Source organism: Microcebus murinus, chromosome 4, assembly GCF_040939455.1.
Source record: "Microcebus murinus isolate Inina chromosome 4, M.murinus_Inina_mat1.0, whole genome shotgun sequence".
NCBI lineage: Eukaryota > Metazoa > Chordata > Mammalia > Primates > Cheirogaleidae > Microcebus > Microcebus murinus.
Window position 1 is genome coordinate 76,647,183 of NC_134107.1, and position 20,290 is coordinate 76,667,472.

Sequence of the window (20,290 nt, forward strand, 5' to 3'; positions counted from 1 at the left end):
TTATTTATTTATAGATATTTACTTGAATGTGTGCAAGTGTGATCATTTGCAAGAGTGACTAGTGGCTTGCAATATTTGTTTGGTTTCTTCGTGGCCACATCCTGCTCTCACTTTGTCCTAAGACTTCAATTACCCCTGGTTTCCTTTTCAATCTCAATTTAATTGTGTGGACTTAGCGGCACCCAGTGGACACGATTTATGCTAATTAGAAAACAGTATTTCTTCCCTACTTGTTCCCAGAGCAAAGAAAAAAAAAAAAAAAAAAAATAGAAAAAAAAAAAAAAAGAAAACAGTATTTCAGACCATTGTGCTTAAAACATAACCTTTTACTAGGTTAACCTTTTACTAGGTTTACTAGGTACTTTTACTAGTACTAGGTGTTGTACCTTTTACTAGGTGTTGTACTACTCTTATGTGACTTCAAATTAAAAATTTAAAAAAAGCCATAGTTACCCGAGAAAAGTCTTGTGAACGTTAATTCTAATACGTTATGTTTCCTGAGACCAGAATTGGTTTATAGTTGCCATGTCAGTTGTATCTGTTAATCTTTCAAAGTAATGCTTCTCAATTGGCATAAAAATGAAAAAATTTGCATAGAACCTAGCCCCAGACATTGTACTTGGGGAGAGGCATTCTGAAACCTCAAGAGGCAAATCATTGTCACTTTGGGCTTCAGTTGAAGGAATGAACCTATTTTATTCAAAAATTATGCATTATCTTTCTGCTTTTCCCCTCTGTTTTACCCATTTTAAAAACGTTACATTTCATTTTATTTTTTAAAGTCCATCTTTTTGCCTTTATTTGATATTATAAACTCATATAACTGAACAACACATGTGTCATGTTGGCAGAATGGGGACTTTTTAATTATTTCTTTTTAATAATCTATTCAAATTACCCTTTTTGGAGAAGCTGAGGAAAAACTATTTTTCAAAACAAAACTTTGTGAAGTACTAAAATGTAGGACCCCATTAGGATCTTGGTCAGGGGCCAGTAAAGAGAAGCTCAATTTCAGATCCACATGTGAAGAAGGACTTAAAATACTTAAAATGATCCATCTCCTCATCTGTATAAGTAAAATCATATTTACCAGAGCTTTTTATTTTTATCTATGTATTATTTGCAGTTTTTTTTTTGGTGTGGAAACTGATGTCCATAGGAGAAAGGACATTAAAACAGGGGAACCCCCCCCCAGAGGTAGCAGATGGCTAGGGTGACCATGTGATCTACTTCTTGGCCAATTCTGCTTTTCCAAAATTAGGTCCTAGGAGCCGAGTAAACTGAAGGTTGGTAGGCTTTAGGGTGTGCCTGGGCACATTGTCCTGGGTCTTCCCACAGCCCCCAAAAGATGACAGCAGGTAGAAGTGTTGTGGGGGAGAGGGGCTCTTCATACTGGCTTTAAGGGACAGGAATGAACTTTGGCACCATATAGAACTCTTCATGGAGGGCGCCTGCATCTGTGTTTTGAGACTGAATAGCAAACTATATTAAATGACAAATGTTGGCCATCTTCATCCTGTCTTCATTTAGCTGCTATTTGAATAAATTTGTTCAATCTGTTTATCATCATTTTTTTCTCAGTGTCAACCTGTGTCTTCTGCTGATTGGTCCAAGGATATTCGAGCTTGCAAGATTTTAAGTGCACAGTCTTTGAATGCATGGTTGATTTTATGTAGCAACAGAACGGAAATTGTGACCGAGAGCTTTGTGAACTGCTTGAGAAAAGTGGGCAGTGTCATGGGATTTAATGTGGACTACCCCAAAATGTGAGAATACACTGAATTTTTTTCTCATGTATTAATTTGGTTTAGTCAGAAGTTAGGAAATAATGGCTGATATATCTACAAAAGCCTCTTTATCTCAGTAAAATTTCCTAATATAAAGTGCCAAGAAAATAGTTGTAAGTAAAGAGATTTTGTAATGACTAAATTTTTATAAAGTTAAAATGTATTTTATGTTGGTCTTTCTACAGCTTTGTTTTCACAGTTCTTAGACGATAGTCTCATTCCCTGAAAATCTTTTCAATACTAGTTGGGGTATAAATCCTTAAGAAGTCTACATATTGCCTTCTCAACTTTTTTTCTTCTTTCATATCAGTATTTATTACTGATATGGATCATATCAGTTTATCATATCAGTTATTTACTTAACAGCAAACAGGATATTAAAAATAAAAGTTGCATGCCCTGATTTATTTGATAGATTTGTGCTTTAAAGTTTAACATAAAAATAGAGGTAAAATAAGCTTTTATGATTCTGTCACTGTAGCATAAGATTAGTCAGTTTTCTGATAAAAACCAAGGTCATTCATTTATTCATAGAATATTTATTGAGTACTACTGTGTGCTGGATACTATGCCAGTTGCTGGAGATGAGAAAGATAAATAAGTTGCTTTCACTTTAGTAAGAGATACATAGACAATCACTCAAAATTGAATATTGTTTTGCTTCAGAAAAGCCATAAAGTTGATCACGCCTCACTTTAACCTGATATGCTTAGAAAAGAGCAACAGATACTTGTTTTCTTTGTTATAAAGAAGGTGCAAGTGTCCTAATTGGCAAGGTGGAAAGTTACTCTTTAAACAGGTAGTTAATATTATAATTAATTATAAGACAGTAGCACGAGTGTTGTTGAAAACCATAGTAAGTCTCATTTTACATCATTGTTTAGAATTCTCTTCTTATCAAATCTGTTGACAAATCACCTGGTTCGAGTTTCACTTGCCCTAATTTCTCTTAACCATGAGCTAATAAAGCAAGAGAAGATTATGAAAGAAGCCACAGTCTGCAGACCCTGGGCTGGCGTCACAGGCTCTATGCACATGCGTTCTGTGAATAACCCTACTGTTGGGTTCTGTCCTTGGCTTGTTTTATTTGAAAGCTTATATTTTATTCCATCCTTTTTCTTTCCCATGCCGTATCTGTTTACCTGTTAGATTTGTATACATAGCCTCTCTCATCTAAAACATTTGCCTGATGATTTTACAAGGAATGGACAGAAAGAGCAGCTGAGTCAGAGTGCAAGATGAATTGGAAAAGTTAGAACCGTTTAATTGCTGTGACGGTGCTGCTGGCTTTTCACATAGCTCCGTTAGAATCAGCAGCCAGGGGTTAGTGGTCCTGCCACCTGCTGGGCAAGTTTTAAAAGGCTACTGGGCATTGGGACAATTCAATCATATATACATAAAAGAACCTGATTCTAGATAAAGAAACTAGATTCATAAATTCCTGTTTGTGGGAATTATTTATGTAATCTCCTGCCCCTAACATAATGTAAGTACAGAATATATAATTGATCAGTAGCTACTGACTCATTGATTAATATTCCAGGTTCCAAACAAGATGCCACTAAGGGAAAAAAATATATTTTTGTCTGAATCATGTAGATTAGCTGAATATCTTGATGATTTATTAACTTGATGTTTCCTGAAATATTTACTTTAAAATTCCCATGGAGATTCAGTATTGGAGAAATCTTAATTCTGGTTAAGCTTGAACTCTGTTTCAGACACTTGATGTTATGAGACTTGTGATTTCAAAAGCTCATTTTCAAACCCCATTTTGAACAGAATTATTAATTTTAGGGGTTCTGTACAATTGAGAACACTTCATTTTCCACCAAACTGTTTTTATGCTTTAAAAATGATTATTAAATGCTTTTGGCATATCTTGTAGTAAGAGAAACAACTTTAGACTCAAAAGGTTTTTATTTTTCTCTAATGAAATTTTCCCTAAAATTACTCTGTTATGAAAATTTATTTGTACTATTTCTAATGCCATATGATTATTAGAATGTCATATGACTACTAAGAAGAGAATTACATAGCTTCAAAATTAATCTTTTTATGTAGCATAAGAGTACAAGAAAATCCAGCTGCATTTCTTAGAGCTATACAGCAACATGTTCATCCTGATGTTCAATTGGTAAGTATAGGATGTTCACTTGGTAAGTATAGAATTACACAGCTTCAAAATTATTCTTTTTATGTAGCATAAAAGTACAAGAAAATCCAGCTGCATTAGAGCTATACAGCTACATGTTCATCCTGATGTTCAGTTGGTAAGTATAGGATACTATAGGATAGTATAGTTGGTAAGTACAGTATAGGTTTTGATGTATAATTTTATTTTTACTTTATATCTACAGTCTTAAAATAAGGGATTTGAACATACTTTCCCATAATATGTTTGTAAATTGCCATGCATTTTCCCCAAAGCACCCAACAAAGTATTAATATTAGTAATGTAATCAATATTTTATTTCTCTTTTATATTTATAACATTAATTTTAAAATACAGCACTTCTTGTTACCCCTGTATCAGCCTCTTGGATGTCTGCATATTTTCCAATTTGTTGGGGGGGTCACCTCTGACTTAAGATTTAAGAAACATTGACTCCCACCTCATCCCATAAATGTTGGGATATACAGTGTTCTCGCCAATATTGCTGAGAATTCTTGGAGGGTTTAGGATTTTCTGAGTCACCTATGGCCCCAAAGTTCCTGCTTTCTCTGAATTCTTGCCACCTTCTGTGTGTTCCATGTTTTACGAACGCCATTTCCTCCTGCACTGCATCACGTTGTGGGACATTTGAAATTGTCTCAGTGTGTGCACGCGTGCACAGCTGACTTTGCAGACTCTTTGGGACCAGGGCATGATTAAATTCCATCCCAACATTCCAGACAAGTTAAAATTGACATCCCTATCCTTGAAAATCTCTCAACCATTCGTGTTTCCTGGAAATGCTACTCCTCCACCAGGCCTCGGGGCTTTTCCTGTGCCTTCCATCTCCTCTTCTGACTTCCCTAGCTCTCTCAGCCCAACCCCCAACATTCTGGTTCCTATCTCATGCAAACAAATTAGGTAATTGCCATCTCTTTCTTTGTCTTTTATTTAGTTTCTCTTTTAGTTCAAAGGATGTTCTCAACTTAAGAACATTTATTTTTTACTTAAAGAAAATCAAACTTACAGAAAAGTTGCAAGAATAGTACAAAGAACTCTCATAAATCCTTCACCCAGAATCCCTAATTACTGACATTTTGCCATATTTGCTTTATCATTTCCTATCTTTTATTTTCCTTGAACCATTTCAGAGTTAAGTTACAGACATGATGCCCCATTGCCCTTGAATACATTAGTGCATATTTTTTGTAAAGAAGGTCCCTCTAGTACAGAACCATAGGATGGCTATCAGAATTGGTAAACCATTTCTTCATCTGTCCCAATAATGTCCTCTATAGCAGCAGTTCCCAACCTTTTTAGCACCAGGGACTGGTTTCATGGAAGGCAATATGGCTCCCCTCCCATGGGGGAGGGGAGCTCAGGCGGTGATGCGAGTGATGGGGAGCAGCTGTAAACACAGATGAAGCTCTGCTTGCTTGTCTGCTGCTCACCTCGCTGCTCACCTCTTGCTGTGCAGGGCTGTTCCTAAGCTTCATGGAAGACAATTTTTCCATGGAAGTAGGGTGGGAGGGGTAGGCAGAGCTCAGGCGATGATGCAGCCCAGTTCCTTACACCCATTTGCTTCCTGGGGGGTGGTGGGAACCTCAATCCTGCAGCTCTGTAGGAAAAGGATCCAATGGGTTGTACTTAGTTGATCTGTCTTTTTAGTCTCTCCTTCAATCTGATGCAGTTCCTTACATTTGCCTAGATTTTTATGACTGTCCAAAGTACAGACTGACCAGTTATTTTGTATAATGCCCTTCAATCTGGGTTTGTCTGACGTTCTTTCATGGTTAAATTCAGGCTGTGCACTGTAGGCAAGAGTATCACAGCAATGACCCTGTGTTCTTACTGTGTCCCACCAGGTGGTATCCATTGATTAAGGTGACATCTGCTAGACTTCTGCACTGTAAAGTTACTCCTTTCAATCAACCGTGTGTGTGCATGTGTAGATACTTTGAGACTATATAAATATCCCGTTCCTCATCAAACATTCATGCATTAGTTTGAGCATCCATTATAATTCTTGCCTGAATCCGTCATTACTATGATGGCTGACAAATAATGATTTTCTAATTCCATCTGTCTTCTCCATTTATGTGGTGGTGTAACAATATGCCCCGTTTGTTTGTTTGTATCAGTATTGACTCATGGATTTATATTTTATATAGTGGGCTATAGGCCATTACTCTTAATTATTTGTTCTGATGCTCATCATATTGTCCTTGATTTTCACAGTGGGAGCCCTGTTCAAGCTGGCTTCTGTGTCATTTTCATAGGGTCCCACCTCTCTTGGAACACTTCCTTACGATCTGGCAAAATAAGACATTCCAGGCTCAACTCGTAGTTTTGCTTCCCAACCCTGGAATCAGACATTTCTTTCAGGAGTCCCGATTTCTTTTGGCAGGAACAGCATTTAGAAACTGACATTTGGGCTCATTTGCTACTACTGGGGTGTTGCTGCTCCCAGGCTTCCTCAGTGGGCAGAGCTGGGAAATATGTGTGTGTCATGTGGCTCCTGTCACCCTCCCTGTGTCTGCGTACCCCTCTGGCCCCTGTTGGATAACCCATCTCACTTGCCTCCTATCTGCTGTCAGCCCTGGCCCCCACCTGGCCACTGCCTCGTTCTGCCATCTTCCTTGCTTGGACCCAGACTCATAGGGTGGAAGGAAGGAAGGCTCTTGAGATAATTTTGCTGATAATAAAGAAGTGTTTCTCTCCACTTTATATAATTAAGTGTAAATAATTTTAGCCATTGACATTATGACTTTAAATAGTTCTATGAGATAAAAGAAAATGGTTTTCTTTTCCTAATCAGGCCAATGCCTATCTTTTCGACAATTTGGGAGCTTTTGAAAGTAGAGAGTAGAGGCTGGGAAGGAGGTGGAGGAAGGCCAGGAGAGGCTCTTCCATGTGGGAAACGCCTGATAAGAAGTAGGGGTAGTGACACAGATGGGTGGAATTAAAAATACCAGGGACCTGAGGCTTCTTTATTCTTATTTTTTCTCTCCTTATATTTCTACTCTCAACTTTCAGTAAAAAAAAAACAAAAAAAAAAAAAACGTTTTTTGTTTATTTTGATTATCTTGTACCTGATGGGAAAAGCACCACAGTTTAAGCTGATTCTTCACTTTGCTTATTTGTGAGTGGGGTTGGGGGAGGGACGCTACAAAGCCGCAGGAAGGAGCGGCTGCAGAGTGGGGGCCGGGGGAGTGGAGACAGCTGGAGAAAGGGCTCAGAGGGACACGTGGAGGACAGAAAAGGAGAGGGCGGGACAGGCATGGAGTGGGGCTCTGCAGAGGGGATGGCTGGTGAAAAGGCATTTCAGGTGGCGTTGATTCATTCATCAGTGGTTTCATGGCCATTTGAGTATTTGCTTCCTGGGCACGTAGGGGCAAAAGATGTTGGCAGAATTCTATGTGTTCATTGTTTCAAAAAGCTACTTCTAGCCCAAGTAAATTAATTTCCAAAAAATCTTCTGCTGTTTTCTGCTTTTAGGTGATGTGCATTCTGCCTTCTAATCAGAAAAACTATTATGATTCTATTAAAAAATATTTGAGCTCGGACTGCCCAGTCCCGAGCCAGTGCGTGCTCGCCCGGACCTTGAATAAACAGGGAATGATGATGAGCATTGCCACCAGGATCGCCATGCAGATGGCGTGTAAACTCGGAGGCGAGCTGTGGGCCGTGGAGATTCCTGTGAGGACCCTGTCACGCTTTTCCTTTTAACAATCAATCAATCAGTCAATTGTTTTAAATTAAAGCAAAGTAGGAGGTATTGTCACATGATCCCAGAATTACCTGGTTTGTTTGTTGAGCCTCTACCCCGGGTTCTGGTGTCACACAAGCCAGTGGACACCCAGAAGCAGGTGGGGCACAGCCTCTCTTCTCAGGGCGCTTCAGTTAAGCTGCTAACTTAGAATATTTCACCAAAGAGAATAGAGTTTGCCGCAGACTTAGAGGGACTGGATGTGGCTCCTCACAGCCGCTATTTTAAACTCTGTGTCTCATGGTCCCCAGCTTTGCCTGCCTTCAGCAGGGTGCTGATTCTCAGAGCAGCCTTGTGCCCTGGGGGTGGGGGGGTTGCTCCCCATAGCTTGAGGGACTGGCCTAGCCTGTGATCTGAACCTCCCAACTGTGGTGGGAACTTAGAAAATCCTCTGCTCTTTCCTGAATGGACTGTTGCCACCATGGGAGGAAGTGGGGAAAATGAGAAACGAGGGAGGGTTGCCCGTTCCCTTATATGTCCATAATCAGGATGAACGTGGTACCCCCAGCTGCACTGCCCGCCCCCCCCCCCCACACCGCCCTGTTACCCCCAGAGGTGGGGGTGCACGGCCAGGTGAGCTTCCTTAGAGGTCTGAAGGACAGGAGATGGAATTCCTCCTCAGATTTCTCAGACCCCAGGCGAGGGAGGAGTGGACTGACCAGGTTCCCAGAATCTCTTTAGCCACCAAGCCCCTTGCCCACCCCCACAAAGGATGATGGCTATTTCCAACTATAGTGAGTCTCTTAAGCAAAGTATGTACCATATTTTCCCCTCTTTCTTTAAGTCTCTCTGGTTTCTGGCTTAATAATCTGCCTCATCTGGATCTTGATCTCCCTGACACTTAGCTTAATTTAAATAGTTTAGTAACTGGAGACAGTTTTTCAAAAAAACTTTGTATTAAATCATTGGGGAAATTATTCCTCACCCCATTAAATCAAGACAAATTTAATCTTACAGTTAAAGTCCCTGATGGTGGTCGGTATTGATGTCTGTAGAGATGCACTCAGCAAGGAAGCGGTGGTCGGATGTGTGGCCAGTGTGAACCCCAGAATCACCAGGTACTGTTAAAACTACCCTAACACGTTGTCACTTAGTTTGGCAATTAACTGTGGTTTCACTAAAGAATATGACAGCAAGGAATTGTTTGTGTTATTTTTATTTATATTTTAAACACCAGCACTTAATGGTCCTAAATTACACTTACATATAAAAGTGTGATTGGGCCTGGCGCAGTGGCTCACGCCTGTAATCCTAGCACTCTGGGAGGTTGAGGCGGGCAGATTGTTTGAGGTCAGGAGTTTGAGACCAGCCTGAGCAAAAGTGAGACCCTGTCTCTACTAAAAAAATAGAAAGAAATTAGCTGGACAACTAAAAATATATAGAAAAAATTAGCCGGGAATGGTGGCGCATGCTTGTAGTCCCGGCTACTTGGGAGGCTGAGGCAGGAGGATGGCTTGAGCCCAGGAGTTTGAGGTTGCTGTGAGCTAGGCTGATGCCATGGCACTCTAGCCCAGGCAACAGAGTGAAACTCTATCTCCAAAAAAAAAAAAAAAGTGTGATTGATAATATTGAGGTGATATATAGCCTCATTCAAAACCTTTTATTCATTCAGTAGGGCAAGCTGTTGCTCATATTCCAATTTTAGTTATTTGGGTTTTTTGTGTCATAAAAATGTTAGGATTGTTTTTTCTATTTCTGTGAAAAATGCAATTGGAATTTTGGTAAGAATTGCATTGAAGTTTTAGATAACTTTTTGTAGTATGGTCACATTAACAACAGTAATTCTTCCAAGTCATGAACATGAGATATCTTTCCATTTATTTATGCCATCTTTGATTTCTTTTATCAACGTTTTATAGTTTTTAGTATACAGATTTTTCACCACCCTGGTTAAATTTATTTTTAAATGTTTTATTCTTTTTGATGCTATTGTAAATGAGATTGTTTTCTTAATTTCTTTTCAGATAGTTTTTTGTTAGTGTATATAAACACAATTGATTTTTGTATGTTGATTTTATATCCTGTAACTTCATTTGTTTATTTATTCTAAGAGTTTTTTGGTAGAGTCTTTAGGGTTTTCTATATATAAGATTATATTATCTACAAACAGAAACAATTTTACTTCTTCCTTTTCAATTTAGATACCTTTTATTTCTTTTTCTTGTCTAATTGCTCTGGCTAGAGTTTCCAGTACTTTGTTGAATAGAGGTGGGAAAATGTACATCCTTGTTTTGTTAATGATCTTAGAAGAAAAACCTTTAGCTTTTCACTGTTGAGTATGATGTTAGCTGCAGGCTTGTCATATATGGTCTTTATTGTGTTTAGGTTCATTCCTTCTATACCTAATTTGTTGAAAGTCTTTGTCATGAAAGGATATTGAATTTTGTCAGATGCTCTATCTGCATCTATTGAGATAATCATATGATTTTTTCCTTCATTCTGTCAATATGCTGTTTCACATCTATTAATTTATGCATGTTGTACCATTCTTGATCCCAGGTATAAATGCTATTTGATTATGGTGTATGATCCTTTTAAGGTGCTGTTGAATTTTGTTTGCTAGTATTTTGTCAAGGATTTTTACTTCTGTGTTGATCACAGATATTATAATTTCCTATTCATATAGCGTCTTTGTCTGGCTTTGGTATCAGGTAATGTTGGCCTCATAAGATAACTTTGGAAGTGTTCCCTCTTCTTCAGTTTTTTAGATGAGTTTGAAACAGATTCATGCTAATTTTTCTTTAAATGTTTGGTTGACTTCATCAGTGAAGCTATCAGGTTCTGGGCTTTTCTTCATTTGGAGATTTTTGATTACTTATTCAATCTCCATGCTCATTATTGGTCTGTTCTAATTTTCTATATTTCTTTATGATTCAATCTTGGTAGGTTGAATGTTTCCAGGAATTTAGTCATTTCTTTTAGGTTATCCAATTTGTTGCTGTATAACTATTCATAGTTGTCCTTATGATTTTTGTATTTTTGTAATATTCACTGTAATGTCTCATTTTTTTCATTTCTGATTTTGTTTGTTTGAGTCTTGTCTCTCTCTTATTTTAAAAATTATAGTTGTCCCCCAGTATCCACAGGGGATTGGTTTCAGGCCCTCTGTAGATATCAAAATCCAAAGATGCTCAAGTTCTTCAGTCAGTCCTCCTCCATATTTCCAAATGAGTTCCACACCTGGAGATTCAAGCAACCATGCATCAAAAAAGACTGTTGAAAATACTGTTGTTTGAATCCTTGAATGTAGAGCCCATGGATAAAGAAGGCCAGCTGCAGTTAGTCTAGCTAAAGGTTTGTCAATTTTATTTCTTTCCAAAACACTATCTCTCAGTTTTGTTGATTTTTTTCTATTGTTTTTCTAACCTCTATTTTATTTCTGCTTGGATCTTTATTTTTTTCTTCCTTTTGTTAACTTTGAGCTTAGTTATTCTTTTTCTGTTTTTTGAGGTATAAATTTAGATCGTTTATTTGAGAGCTTTCTTTTTTGTTCGTATAGGCATTTACCACTAGATACTTTCATATTCGAGCTGCTTTTGTACATCCCATAAGTTTTGGTATGTTGTGTGTCCAGTTTTGTTTGTGTTAAGGTACTTTTTACTTTCTTTTTTTATTCTTTTATTCATTGGTTATTCATGGGTGTATTGTTTAATTTCCACATATTTGATTTCTAGTTTCATACTATTGTGGTCAGACAAGATGCTTGATATAATTTCAATCATCTTAAATTTGTTAAGATTTGGTATTATTTGTCCTGGAGGATGTTCTGTGTTTACTTGAGCAGAATATGTATTCTGCTGCTGTTGGATTAAGTCTTCAGTTGGTCTAAAGTGTCATTCAAGTCCAGTGTGTCTTTACTGATTTTCTGTCAGGTCAATCTATCCAATGTTGAAAGTAGTATATTTAAGTCCTCTACAATTATTGTGTTGCTGTCTATTTCTTCATCTCTTAATATTTGATTTATTGATTTAGGTGCTTTGATGTTGGGTGCATAAATATAGTTAGAATTGATATATCATCTTGATGAATTGACCACTTTATGTTGTACATTGACATTCTTTGTCTTTATAAGTTTTTTTTAGCAAAAGTCTATTTTGTATAAGTTTAGTTACCCCTACTCTCTTTTGTTTTTTATTTACATGGAATATTTTTTCCATCCCTTCACTTTTTCTATCTGTGCTTTTAAATTTGAACTGAGTCTCTTGTAGGTAGCATATAGTTGGGTCTTTGTTTTTATCCATTTAGCCACTCTGTGTGCTCTGATTGGAGAATTTAATCTATTTATATTTAAAATAATTATTGACAGATAACAGCTTTCTATTGCCATTTTGTTCATTGTTTTCTGGATCTTTTGTAGATATTTTGTCTATTTTTTTTCTTGGTGTCCTTTTTTGGATTTGATGGTTTTCTGTAATGGTGTGCTTGATTCCTTTCTCTTTATCTTTTGGATATTACTATAAGTTTTTGCTTTGTCATTACCATAAGGCTTACATGAAATAACTTACAGTTATAATAGTCTATTTTAAGCTATAATAGTTTAACTTCCATCACATACAAAAACTTCACTTGCACTCCTCCCACCACATTTTATGGTTTTGATGTCACATTTATATCTTCTTATATTATGTATCTATTAACAAATTATTGTAGCTATAGTTATTTTAAATGCTTTTGTCTTTTAACCTTATGCTAGAGTTATAAATAATTTAGACACCACCTTTTAGTATTAGAGGATTCTGAATTTAACTATATACTTACTTTTACTAGTGAGTTTTACACTTTCATATGTTTTCATGTTACTAATTAGCATCCTTTCATTTCAGCTTAAAGGACTTTTTTTGTTTGTTTGTTTGTAAGGCAGTCCTAGTGGTGATGAACTTCCTCAACTTTTGTTTGTCTGGGGAAGTTTTTATACCTTTTTTATTTCTAAAGGACAGCTTTGCCAAGCAAAGCATTCTCGGCAGTTTTTTTCTTTCAGTACATTAAAAAATATGTATCATTCCACTCTCCTGGCCTATAAAGTTTCTGATGAGAACTCTTCTGAGAGCCTGTGGGGATTCCCTTGTATATGATAAGCCCCTCTTCTTGCTGCCTTTAATATTTTGTCTTTGATTTTTGACAGTTTGATTGTAATGTATCTAAGTGAATTCTTCCTTAGGTTGAATCTGTTTGGGAACTTTTGAGCTTCAGGTACCTGGATGTCCCCTTCTCTCCTTGGATTTTAAGAAATTTGAAGCCATGATTTATTTAAATAAGCCTTCTGCCCCTTTCTCTCTCTTTTTTCCTTTTGAAACTCCTATAATGGGAATGTTAGCTCTCTTGATGGTGTCCTAGAAATTCCATAGGCTTTCTTTTCATTTCTTTTGATTCTTTTCTTCTATGACTGGATATTTTCAAGTGACCTGTCTTCAAGTTCACAGATTCTTTTACTTGATCAAGTGTGCTATTGATGCTCTCTATTGCATTTATATAATTTATTTTATTCTTCAGCTCCAGAATTTCTGTTTGGTTCTTTTTTATACTTTCTAGCTCTTTATTGAAGTTTTTGTTTTGCTTATATATTGTTTTTCTAAAATCATTGACTGGTCTTTGTTTCTGTATAGCTTGCTGAACTTCTTTAAAACAAGTATTTTGAATTTTTTGTCAAGCAGTTCATGTATCTCCATTTCTTTGTGGTTGGTTACAGGAATATTATTGTATTTCTTTGGTAGCATCGTATTTACTTGACTTTTTTCATGTTCCTTGAAGTCTTACATTGCTGTCTTTGCATTTGAAAAATGTCACTTTCTCTAGTCTTTACTGGCTAGCTTTGGGAGAGAAGAGCCTTCACCAGTCAGCCCAGATAGGAATTCTGAGATTCTCTCACAACTTTTCTACCCATTCCACACTTCTTGTTCCCTCTTGAAGGGAATTCTTAAAATTGCATGTATTCTCTCAGTCCTGCAAAGCAGGCCAGCTCTTGAGAGGCTCCTATTTTTTTCCCTAGGGTAGTTCCCTGAAATGCTAATTTGTGTGCCTTCTCCCAGTCCTGCAGCACTGAGCTAGCTGTCTGTGTGAGATGCTTGCACTTTCTGTCTGCAGGAGCATGTTTGGGCAGCCAGCATGGGCAAGGTTGGTGGTGAGATGCATGGAACATTTGGGGTGCCTGTGAATCAACTGCGGCATCTGTAGGCAAGGCATCCTAAGCCCCTCACCTATTGGTGAGCTTCTTGATGGCATTTATGGAGTGGTTAGTAGGGTCTGCAGCCTCTCTTCCCTGCTCCCAGACTCTCCCAACCTCTCAGCTGTGCTGATTACTTTGGTGTTGTGAGTGAGGCAAGAAAGAAGTGGGCATCTTGGGTTGCAGCCTGTATGGCTGGGGGAGCTAGGTGCTCATTACTGCATTCTCACTTTCATCCAAAAATCATGGGCTGAGATGGGGAGGTCTCTCCTGGCACTGAGTTGTGCCACCCTCAGGAAGGGGTGACATAGGTAAAGTGAATCTGTTTGTGTGACCCTCTTTAGTGCATTTATTCTTAGATATTTTACTTCAGTGGTGTACTAGAACTTCTCCATTGGGCTCTTGGACTCCCACAGAGGTACTCTTATCCATGAGTATTTGTCAAAACTGATGCTCTGAAGAGGAGATGATGGTAGAAAGCTCCTATTCTGCCATCTTGCTGACATCATTCAGGACTTCCAATTGTTAGCATCATAATTATGTTACTGTCTTTTTTTTTTTTTTTTTTACTTTTTTAGAGACAAAGTCATATTATGTTGCTTAGACTGGAGTGCAGTGGTTAGTCACAGGCATGGATCATAGCACCTTGAACTCCTGAGCTCAAACTATCTTCCTGCCTCAGCCTCCCAAGTAGCTGAGACTACAGATGTGCACCCGGCTGTGTTACTACTGTTGCATGTGTTTAGAGAACTGTAATAATCTTGGCACATACTTGCCACTAAGTCATTACCTTTATTTTCTAAGTGCTTTTAATTAAATAATGGTTTTAGCAAGAGAATTTTCTTCTGAAATCTAGATAACTTAATTAAGATTTCAAATTTAAAAGGCTCACCTATAGAAACGGAAGTTTATACTTGAGAAATCTTTGAATATTTTGAAATTAGAAGATCTGCTAAATTAATACATTCCTTCATACAAATATTATAGTGGCTTCTACTTATTAGTATTTACTATTAGTACTGTGCCAAGTATTTTACATCTATTCATAACTTAATTTTTACCACAACACTATAAGGTAGTAACTGCCTTACTATCGTATAAATCTCCTTGGTACAGATGAGGAAACTGAGATTTAGGTTTACATACCAAAGTGACATGGCTGGTAAGTATCCTGGCCAGGATTTGAACCTAGATATGTCTCTTTTTAATAAATTGTGATCACGTAACATACACAAAATTATGAACGTTGATTTTTAATCGTGTCTATTTTTAAATTTACTATTAATGACTGTTTATAGCAGGAATTTTGAAGTTGAACTCTATTTTTGTCCTTTGCTTACTTTAGGTGGTTTTCCCGCTGTATTGTTCAGAGAACAGTAACGGATGTGGCAGATTGCTTAAGAGTTTTCATGACTGGTACTGAAAATATGGCAATGTGGGTGGGCTCCAAGGACTGTTGCTTCAGACCCAAAGTCCCCGTGCTTATAGCAGACCAGATAGGTGGAAGCAAACTCCCCAAGCCTGTCTGTGTCACCTGTCACCCAGACAGATCTAGGGTTTCTGCTTCCTCACCAGCCCTGGCCCAGGTCTGGCTTTGCTATCCTCTAGCAGTGTGACTTGTGCATGCACCTCCCTCTTCTGATCTGCTTTTTCCCATCTGTAAACTTTGAGGGGTTGGAAATATTTTTTTTTCCTAAAAAAGCAAATTCTGTGATGCATGTTGATAATGAACTTATGTGTATGATTACCTTCTATCAAATTAAAATGAATTTCCTAGACAATAAACTCTTCTAAAATAATTGTGCAATATATACATGAGAAGAATTATTACATCCTTTCAGTTTCCTCTCACTTTGGAACTTGGTAATTTTTTTTAGTAGTTGTCATTACAAATTTCTGCTGGGTGAAAGTTATAGTCTGGTCTCTCTGCTCTTTAGAGACTTTCTAGGTAGAGTGGGTGGAAATGTTTTCAGAGTTCATATCCTTCCTGTGAGAACAGGAATCAGTTGGGTGAGTCTTTGTGAAGAGATGTTTTCAGAGGAATGGCCAAGTCATTCCCTTATGCTTTTGTATTTATTCTCATTAGGGAAGAAAGTGACATAAAATTATCTAGTTCATAACTATTGAGATGATTTAAAGACTTAAAGACAGTAAATTAGTATTAAATTGGTTTCAGGCATTTGTATGTCTATTGCATGAATTACATTTTAATTTATTGCTTAAATATTAAAGTTTTACTAAAGAGATATGCCAAGTTTAAGAATATATTATGCCATAGAAACCATTATGGTTCCCCAAATAGCAGAGACAAAGGAATACTCCCTAAGGTTACCCAATTTTATATTATTGCAAATATAACCCAAATAAGGTGTATTACCCTATTTTGCAGTGGTTTGAAACACCAAACCTATTTAAACATTGCAGTATATGGGAATGCTATTTCTTCTTGGCATCGCATACGTCATGCTTTCCTTACTAACACCAAATTCTGCAGGAGCACTCAACAAATGGTACAAGTACAATCATGATTTGCCGGCTCGGATAATTGTGTACCGTGATGGTGTCGGGGATGGCCAACTGAAAACACTTGTTGAATATGAAGTCCCACAGCTGCTGACCAGTGTGACAGAAGCCAGCTCAAATACCAGGTATTCAATTATTGTTCTTTCCTCCACACTCCTGATTACAGCACATTCAGTGTAACAATTATACACAAGGTATGGGAGCATAACTTTTATTTTTTATGCAATTAAGTTTTGCTCTGTCTCTGCATCATGTCAGTAGAGCTGTATGAATTGCTCTAAAATTGGAGGGTAGTTGGGATGGTCTAACACAAATAGCCTGGGTGGTGTAAGCCTTGGGAGCCCTGGTGGGGGAACAGGAAGGAAGGAAGGGAGGGAGGGAGGGAGGGAGGGAGGGAGGGAGGGAGGGAGGAAGGAAGGAAGGAAGGAAGGAAGGAAGGAAGGAAGGAAGGAAGGAAGGAAGGAAGGAAGGAAGGAAGGCATGCTTCAGAGCATCTGACACTGAAATTCAGCAGGAAACCTGCAGGGCTGCTGGCAAGTGCAGATGCTTCTTACATACTAATATGCCATGGAAAAAAACAAGCTGTGGTTTCAAATTTGAGGCCCCAGTCGACGTACAGAACTGAAGCCTCTGAACTCCAGGCATTGATGTGCACTTAAGGTCTGTGGAAGGTTCTCAAAAGGGTCTGAGTACCATGAAAGCTGAGCTGCAGATGGAAATCAGATCATCTTAAACACCAAGCACCTTGCTCTGTTGTTACATTTTAAAATTTGGTGAGTCAGTACAAAATCTGCCTCAGTGATTATGTGAAGTGGCAAGTGCAGAAAAAATATTAAAAATGGTAAATGGGGAAGGACACTAATCCTAAATTGGTTCCTAAAAATATCTGGAAAGTATCTTATTCTAAGCTGTACACAGAGCTCCATCTGTAGGTTGACACCATTGTCACCACCATCATCCAAAGCGTCGTAAGTCACAAAGGAGCTGAGTCTTACTGTTAGAGAGGGAGGACAGCCTAATAGCTTCATGGCAACATCACCTGAAGCTTTGTCCACACTGTTGGAGCCAAAATACCTTGCTCCCCACTGACCTCAGGTGAATTTTTTTTTATTAAGAATCCCAAGTGTGCAACTGAGGGATGCAGGAGCAAATTTAACAGCTGGCAGTGCTAAGGAGTTACTTTTCTTGCACTATAACATCAGCTTCAAGATCAAAACATTCATAACATAAAAAAAATAACTATAATGCTTAAAATGAAACTTCACAGTGGTCCTTACATCCCAGAGGTTCCTTCCATGATGGCGAAGAATATTTGGATTTGGCCTTGGCTTTACAAAACACTTAACACTTGGCCATTCAGCATTTGGCCAGAATGGATATTTGCTTGATCCATTTGTCCCCCCAGGCATGAGTTTTGTGTAATGCAGAAAGGATGCCTTGAGGAGTAAAAGGAATTTGTGCTTCTCCCTTTGCTACTCAGAAATGAAATCAAGAGAATGAGTAAGGTGAAAATAGGGTGACTGTTGCTAATGAAAATAATAAATCTGGTCTCCATGGATAATTCTGGAAAATCTTTCTGCAAAATTGCTAATTGAAGCTCATAGTCCTATTAACCGTTCCTTCCCACCCCGTTTAGATGATATAAAGTAGGCAAATGACTTGGCATAGCACACTTTCGCAATAAGTGAGGACCATTCCTAAGTTTAAAAATTGCATGTGTCTCTAGGGAAGGAGGGATTGTAGATGATTTTTATTTTATTTGTTTTGCAGTGTTTTTCTAATGATTTTCTATTTATTTCATTTTTAAACTTACAAAAAAAAATAGAAAGCCGCATGGATTGGTTTCTATTCTCCTCTTTTTATTTTTTGCCTGTCTGATTCTAAGCTCCAGACTGTCAGTGATTGTGATCAGGAAGAAGTGCATGCCACGATTCTTCACAGAAATGAACCGCACCGTACAGAATCCCCCGCTTGGCACTGTTGTGGATTCAGAAGCAACGCGTCCGGAATGGCAAGTGCCATTGGAAAATCCATTTTTAACAGAACATTCATTGTGTGTTGCTTAGGTTTGTCCTTGCTGTGTTTGCCTCCTTTCCCACATTCATGCCATTTCCCCTGCAGGTATGACTTTTACTTGATCAGCCAGGCAGCTCATCGGGGCACTGTTAACCCCACCTACTATAACGTTATCTACGATGACAATGGCTTGAAACCCGACCACATGCAGAGACTTACATTCAAACTGTGCCACCTGTACTACAACTGGCCGGTGAGTGAAAGCTGTTTACTTATGTCAGTGTGATACTCCGGATTCCCACCTAGGAATTGGTGTGCAATTCACCTGTGTATCTCTGGGTACTAACACAATACCTGACTTTCTCACGGGAGGAATGAATGAACGAATGGCTACTTAAGTCCACAGTGGGAAGAACCCAGTTTGTCATAGAAATAAAATAGCAACGACTATTACAATAGATCAATATTTATAGTTTCCAGAGGACTTTATTATGTACATTATCTTGTGCAAGTCTGGGAAGAAATCAGGGTATTGTTATTTACGTGGTAAAGATGAGGAAGTTGAAACCAACGCACATGTTGTGCCCGGTGGGAAAGTGCTAACAGGCATGGGTCTGCCCCGTGTTCCTGTGTGTTATAGACCCAGAGCTGCTCTCAGATCTAAGGCCAAGGTTTGTCCTGAGCCCCTCGGAGCATGAGGTCATGGGAAACAGAATAGCCCTAAGTTGGATGGCTCCCCACTCCCAGCACCACAAAGCCGGTGGAGTGACCCTCCACTCCATCTTCCCCGGTGAGCCTAAGTTCCCAATGAGTGAGGTTGCCTTTTGTTGGTTGAGTTTTGTTGTTGTTTACCCAGAAACCCATTCTATTGTCTATGTGACCGGTAGATGAAAAAACTCAGAAAAAAAAAATCACTTTGAAGAACAAGTTATCTTCTTGCTTATTATCAATACTTTCTCCTCCTCAGGGCTTGGTCAGTGTCCCAGCACCATGTCTGTATGCACACAAGCTGACCTTTCTGGTGGCACAGAGCATCCACAAAGAACCAAATTTGCAATTAGCCAATTGTCTCTTCTACCTGTGATGACGTGAACCACTGGCATCTATGAACGAAGAATCCAAGGAATTGTTGATATACTTTGTGCAAATCTACCACTAGCTCAAGGCTGTGACTGGGGAAAGGAGATTGAGCTTTTAGTCTCTCAACTATTGGGGGAAAAAAGCAAAACAACTTAATCTGAAACCGTTCAAAACAATTGTATGTTATTTTATTTGAAAGAGTTATGTGCTGGAGGTCCATTCTCATTGTAGTATATGGAATTAAAATATTCCATCACCTATAAAGAATTACACAAAGTTAAATATTCTCTAAGAAAATAAATGTTTATACCATGTTGTAGTTGGGTTCTACTAAAAAAAAAAAAGAAAAAGACACAAAAAAGAAAAGTGTGTGATATTTTGATGTTAGATAAACGGAGTCTAATTCTCACCCTAAAGTTTGCAGAGGCTTTCTTAAATAAAGTTACAGAGCATTTTGTAGAGTCGTTTAAAGAGTTATTAGAAAATAAAGTTTAGAGCATCACATATGTGCTTGTTGTTATTTTAATTTTAAGTTGACATTACATGTGAACTTCATCATTTAAGTATTTTCAGCAAAGACTCTTACCCATTACACCATATCACCACCAATCTTTGAGTTCTGTTCTGAATCTGAACTTAACACTTGTTCTCTTGATGGGAGTTTATTTCACTTAATAGCAACTACTCTTACTGATGATCTTGTTTTCTACTCACGAGCACAAAGAAGCTATCAAAAGAGAACTTTCACAGGCTCTAGATCATTCTTCACCTAGGGGCATCTGTGCCCATAGACCCTGCCG

General features: G+C 38.1%; 1 protein-coding gene across 1 annotated transcript in view; it reads left to right on the forward strand.

Annotated features, from left to right (window-relative positions):
• Nucleotides 1-19,958, forward strand: part of PIWIL4 (piwi like RNA-mediated gene silencing 4) — a 41,410-nt gene extending 21,452 nt beyond the window's left edge. The window contains exons 12-20 of the mRNA XM_076001300.1: nt 1,582-1,766; nt 3,852-3,924; nt 7,441-7,641; nt 8,669-8,769; nt 15,217-15,287; nt 16,366-16,519; nt 18,280-18,405; nt 18,516-18,663; nt 19,378-19,958. Coding sequence (XP_075857415.1) covers nt 1,582-1,766; nt 3,852-3,924; nt 7,441-7,641; nt 8,669-8,769; nt 15,217-15,287; nt 16,366-16,519; nt 18,280-18,405; nt 18,516-18,663; nt 19,378-19,494 — 1,176 coding nt within the window. The 3' untranslated portion in view covers nt 19,495-19,958. The remainder of the gene's footprint in view (nt 1-1,581; nt 1,767-3,851; nt 3,925-7,440; nt 7,642-8,668; nt 8,770-15,216; nt 15,288-16,365; nt 16,520-18,279; nt 18,406-18,515; nt 18,664-19,377) is intronic.
• Nucleotides 19,959-20,290: the final 332 nt, after the last annotated feature.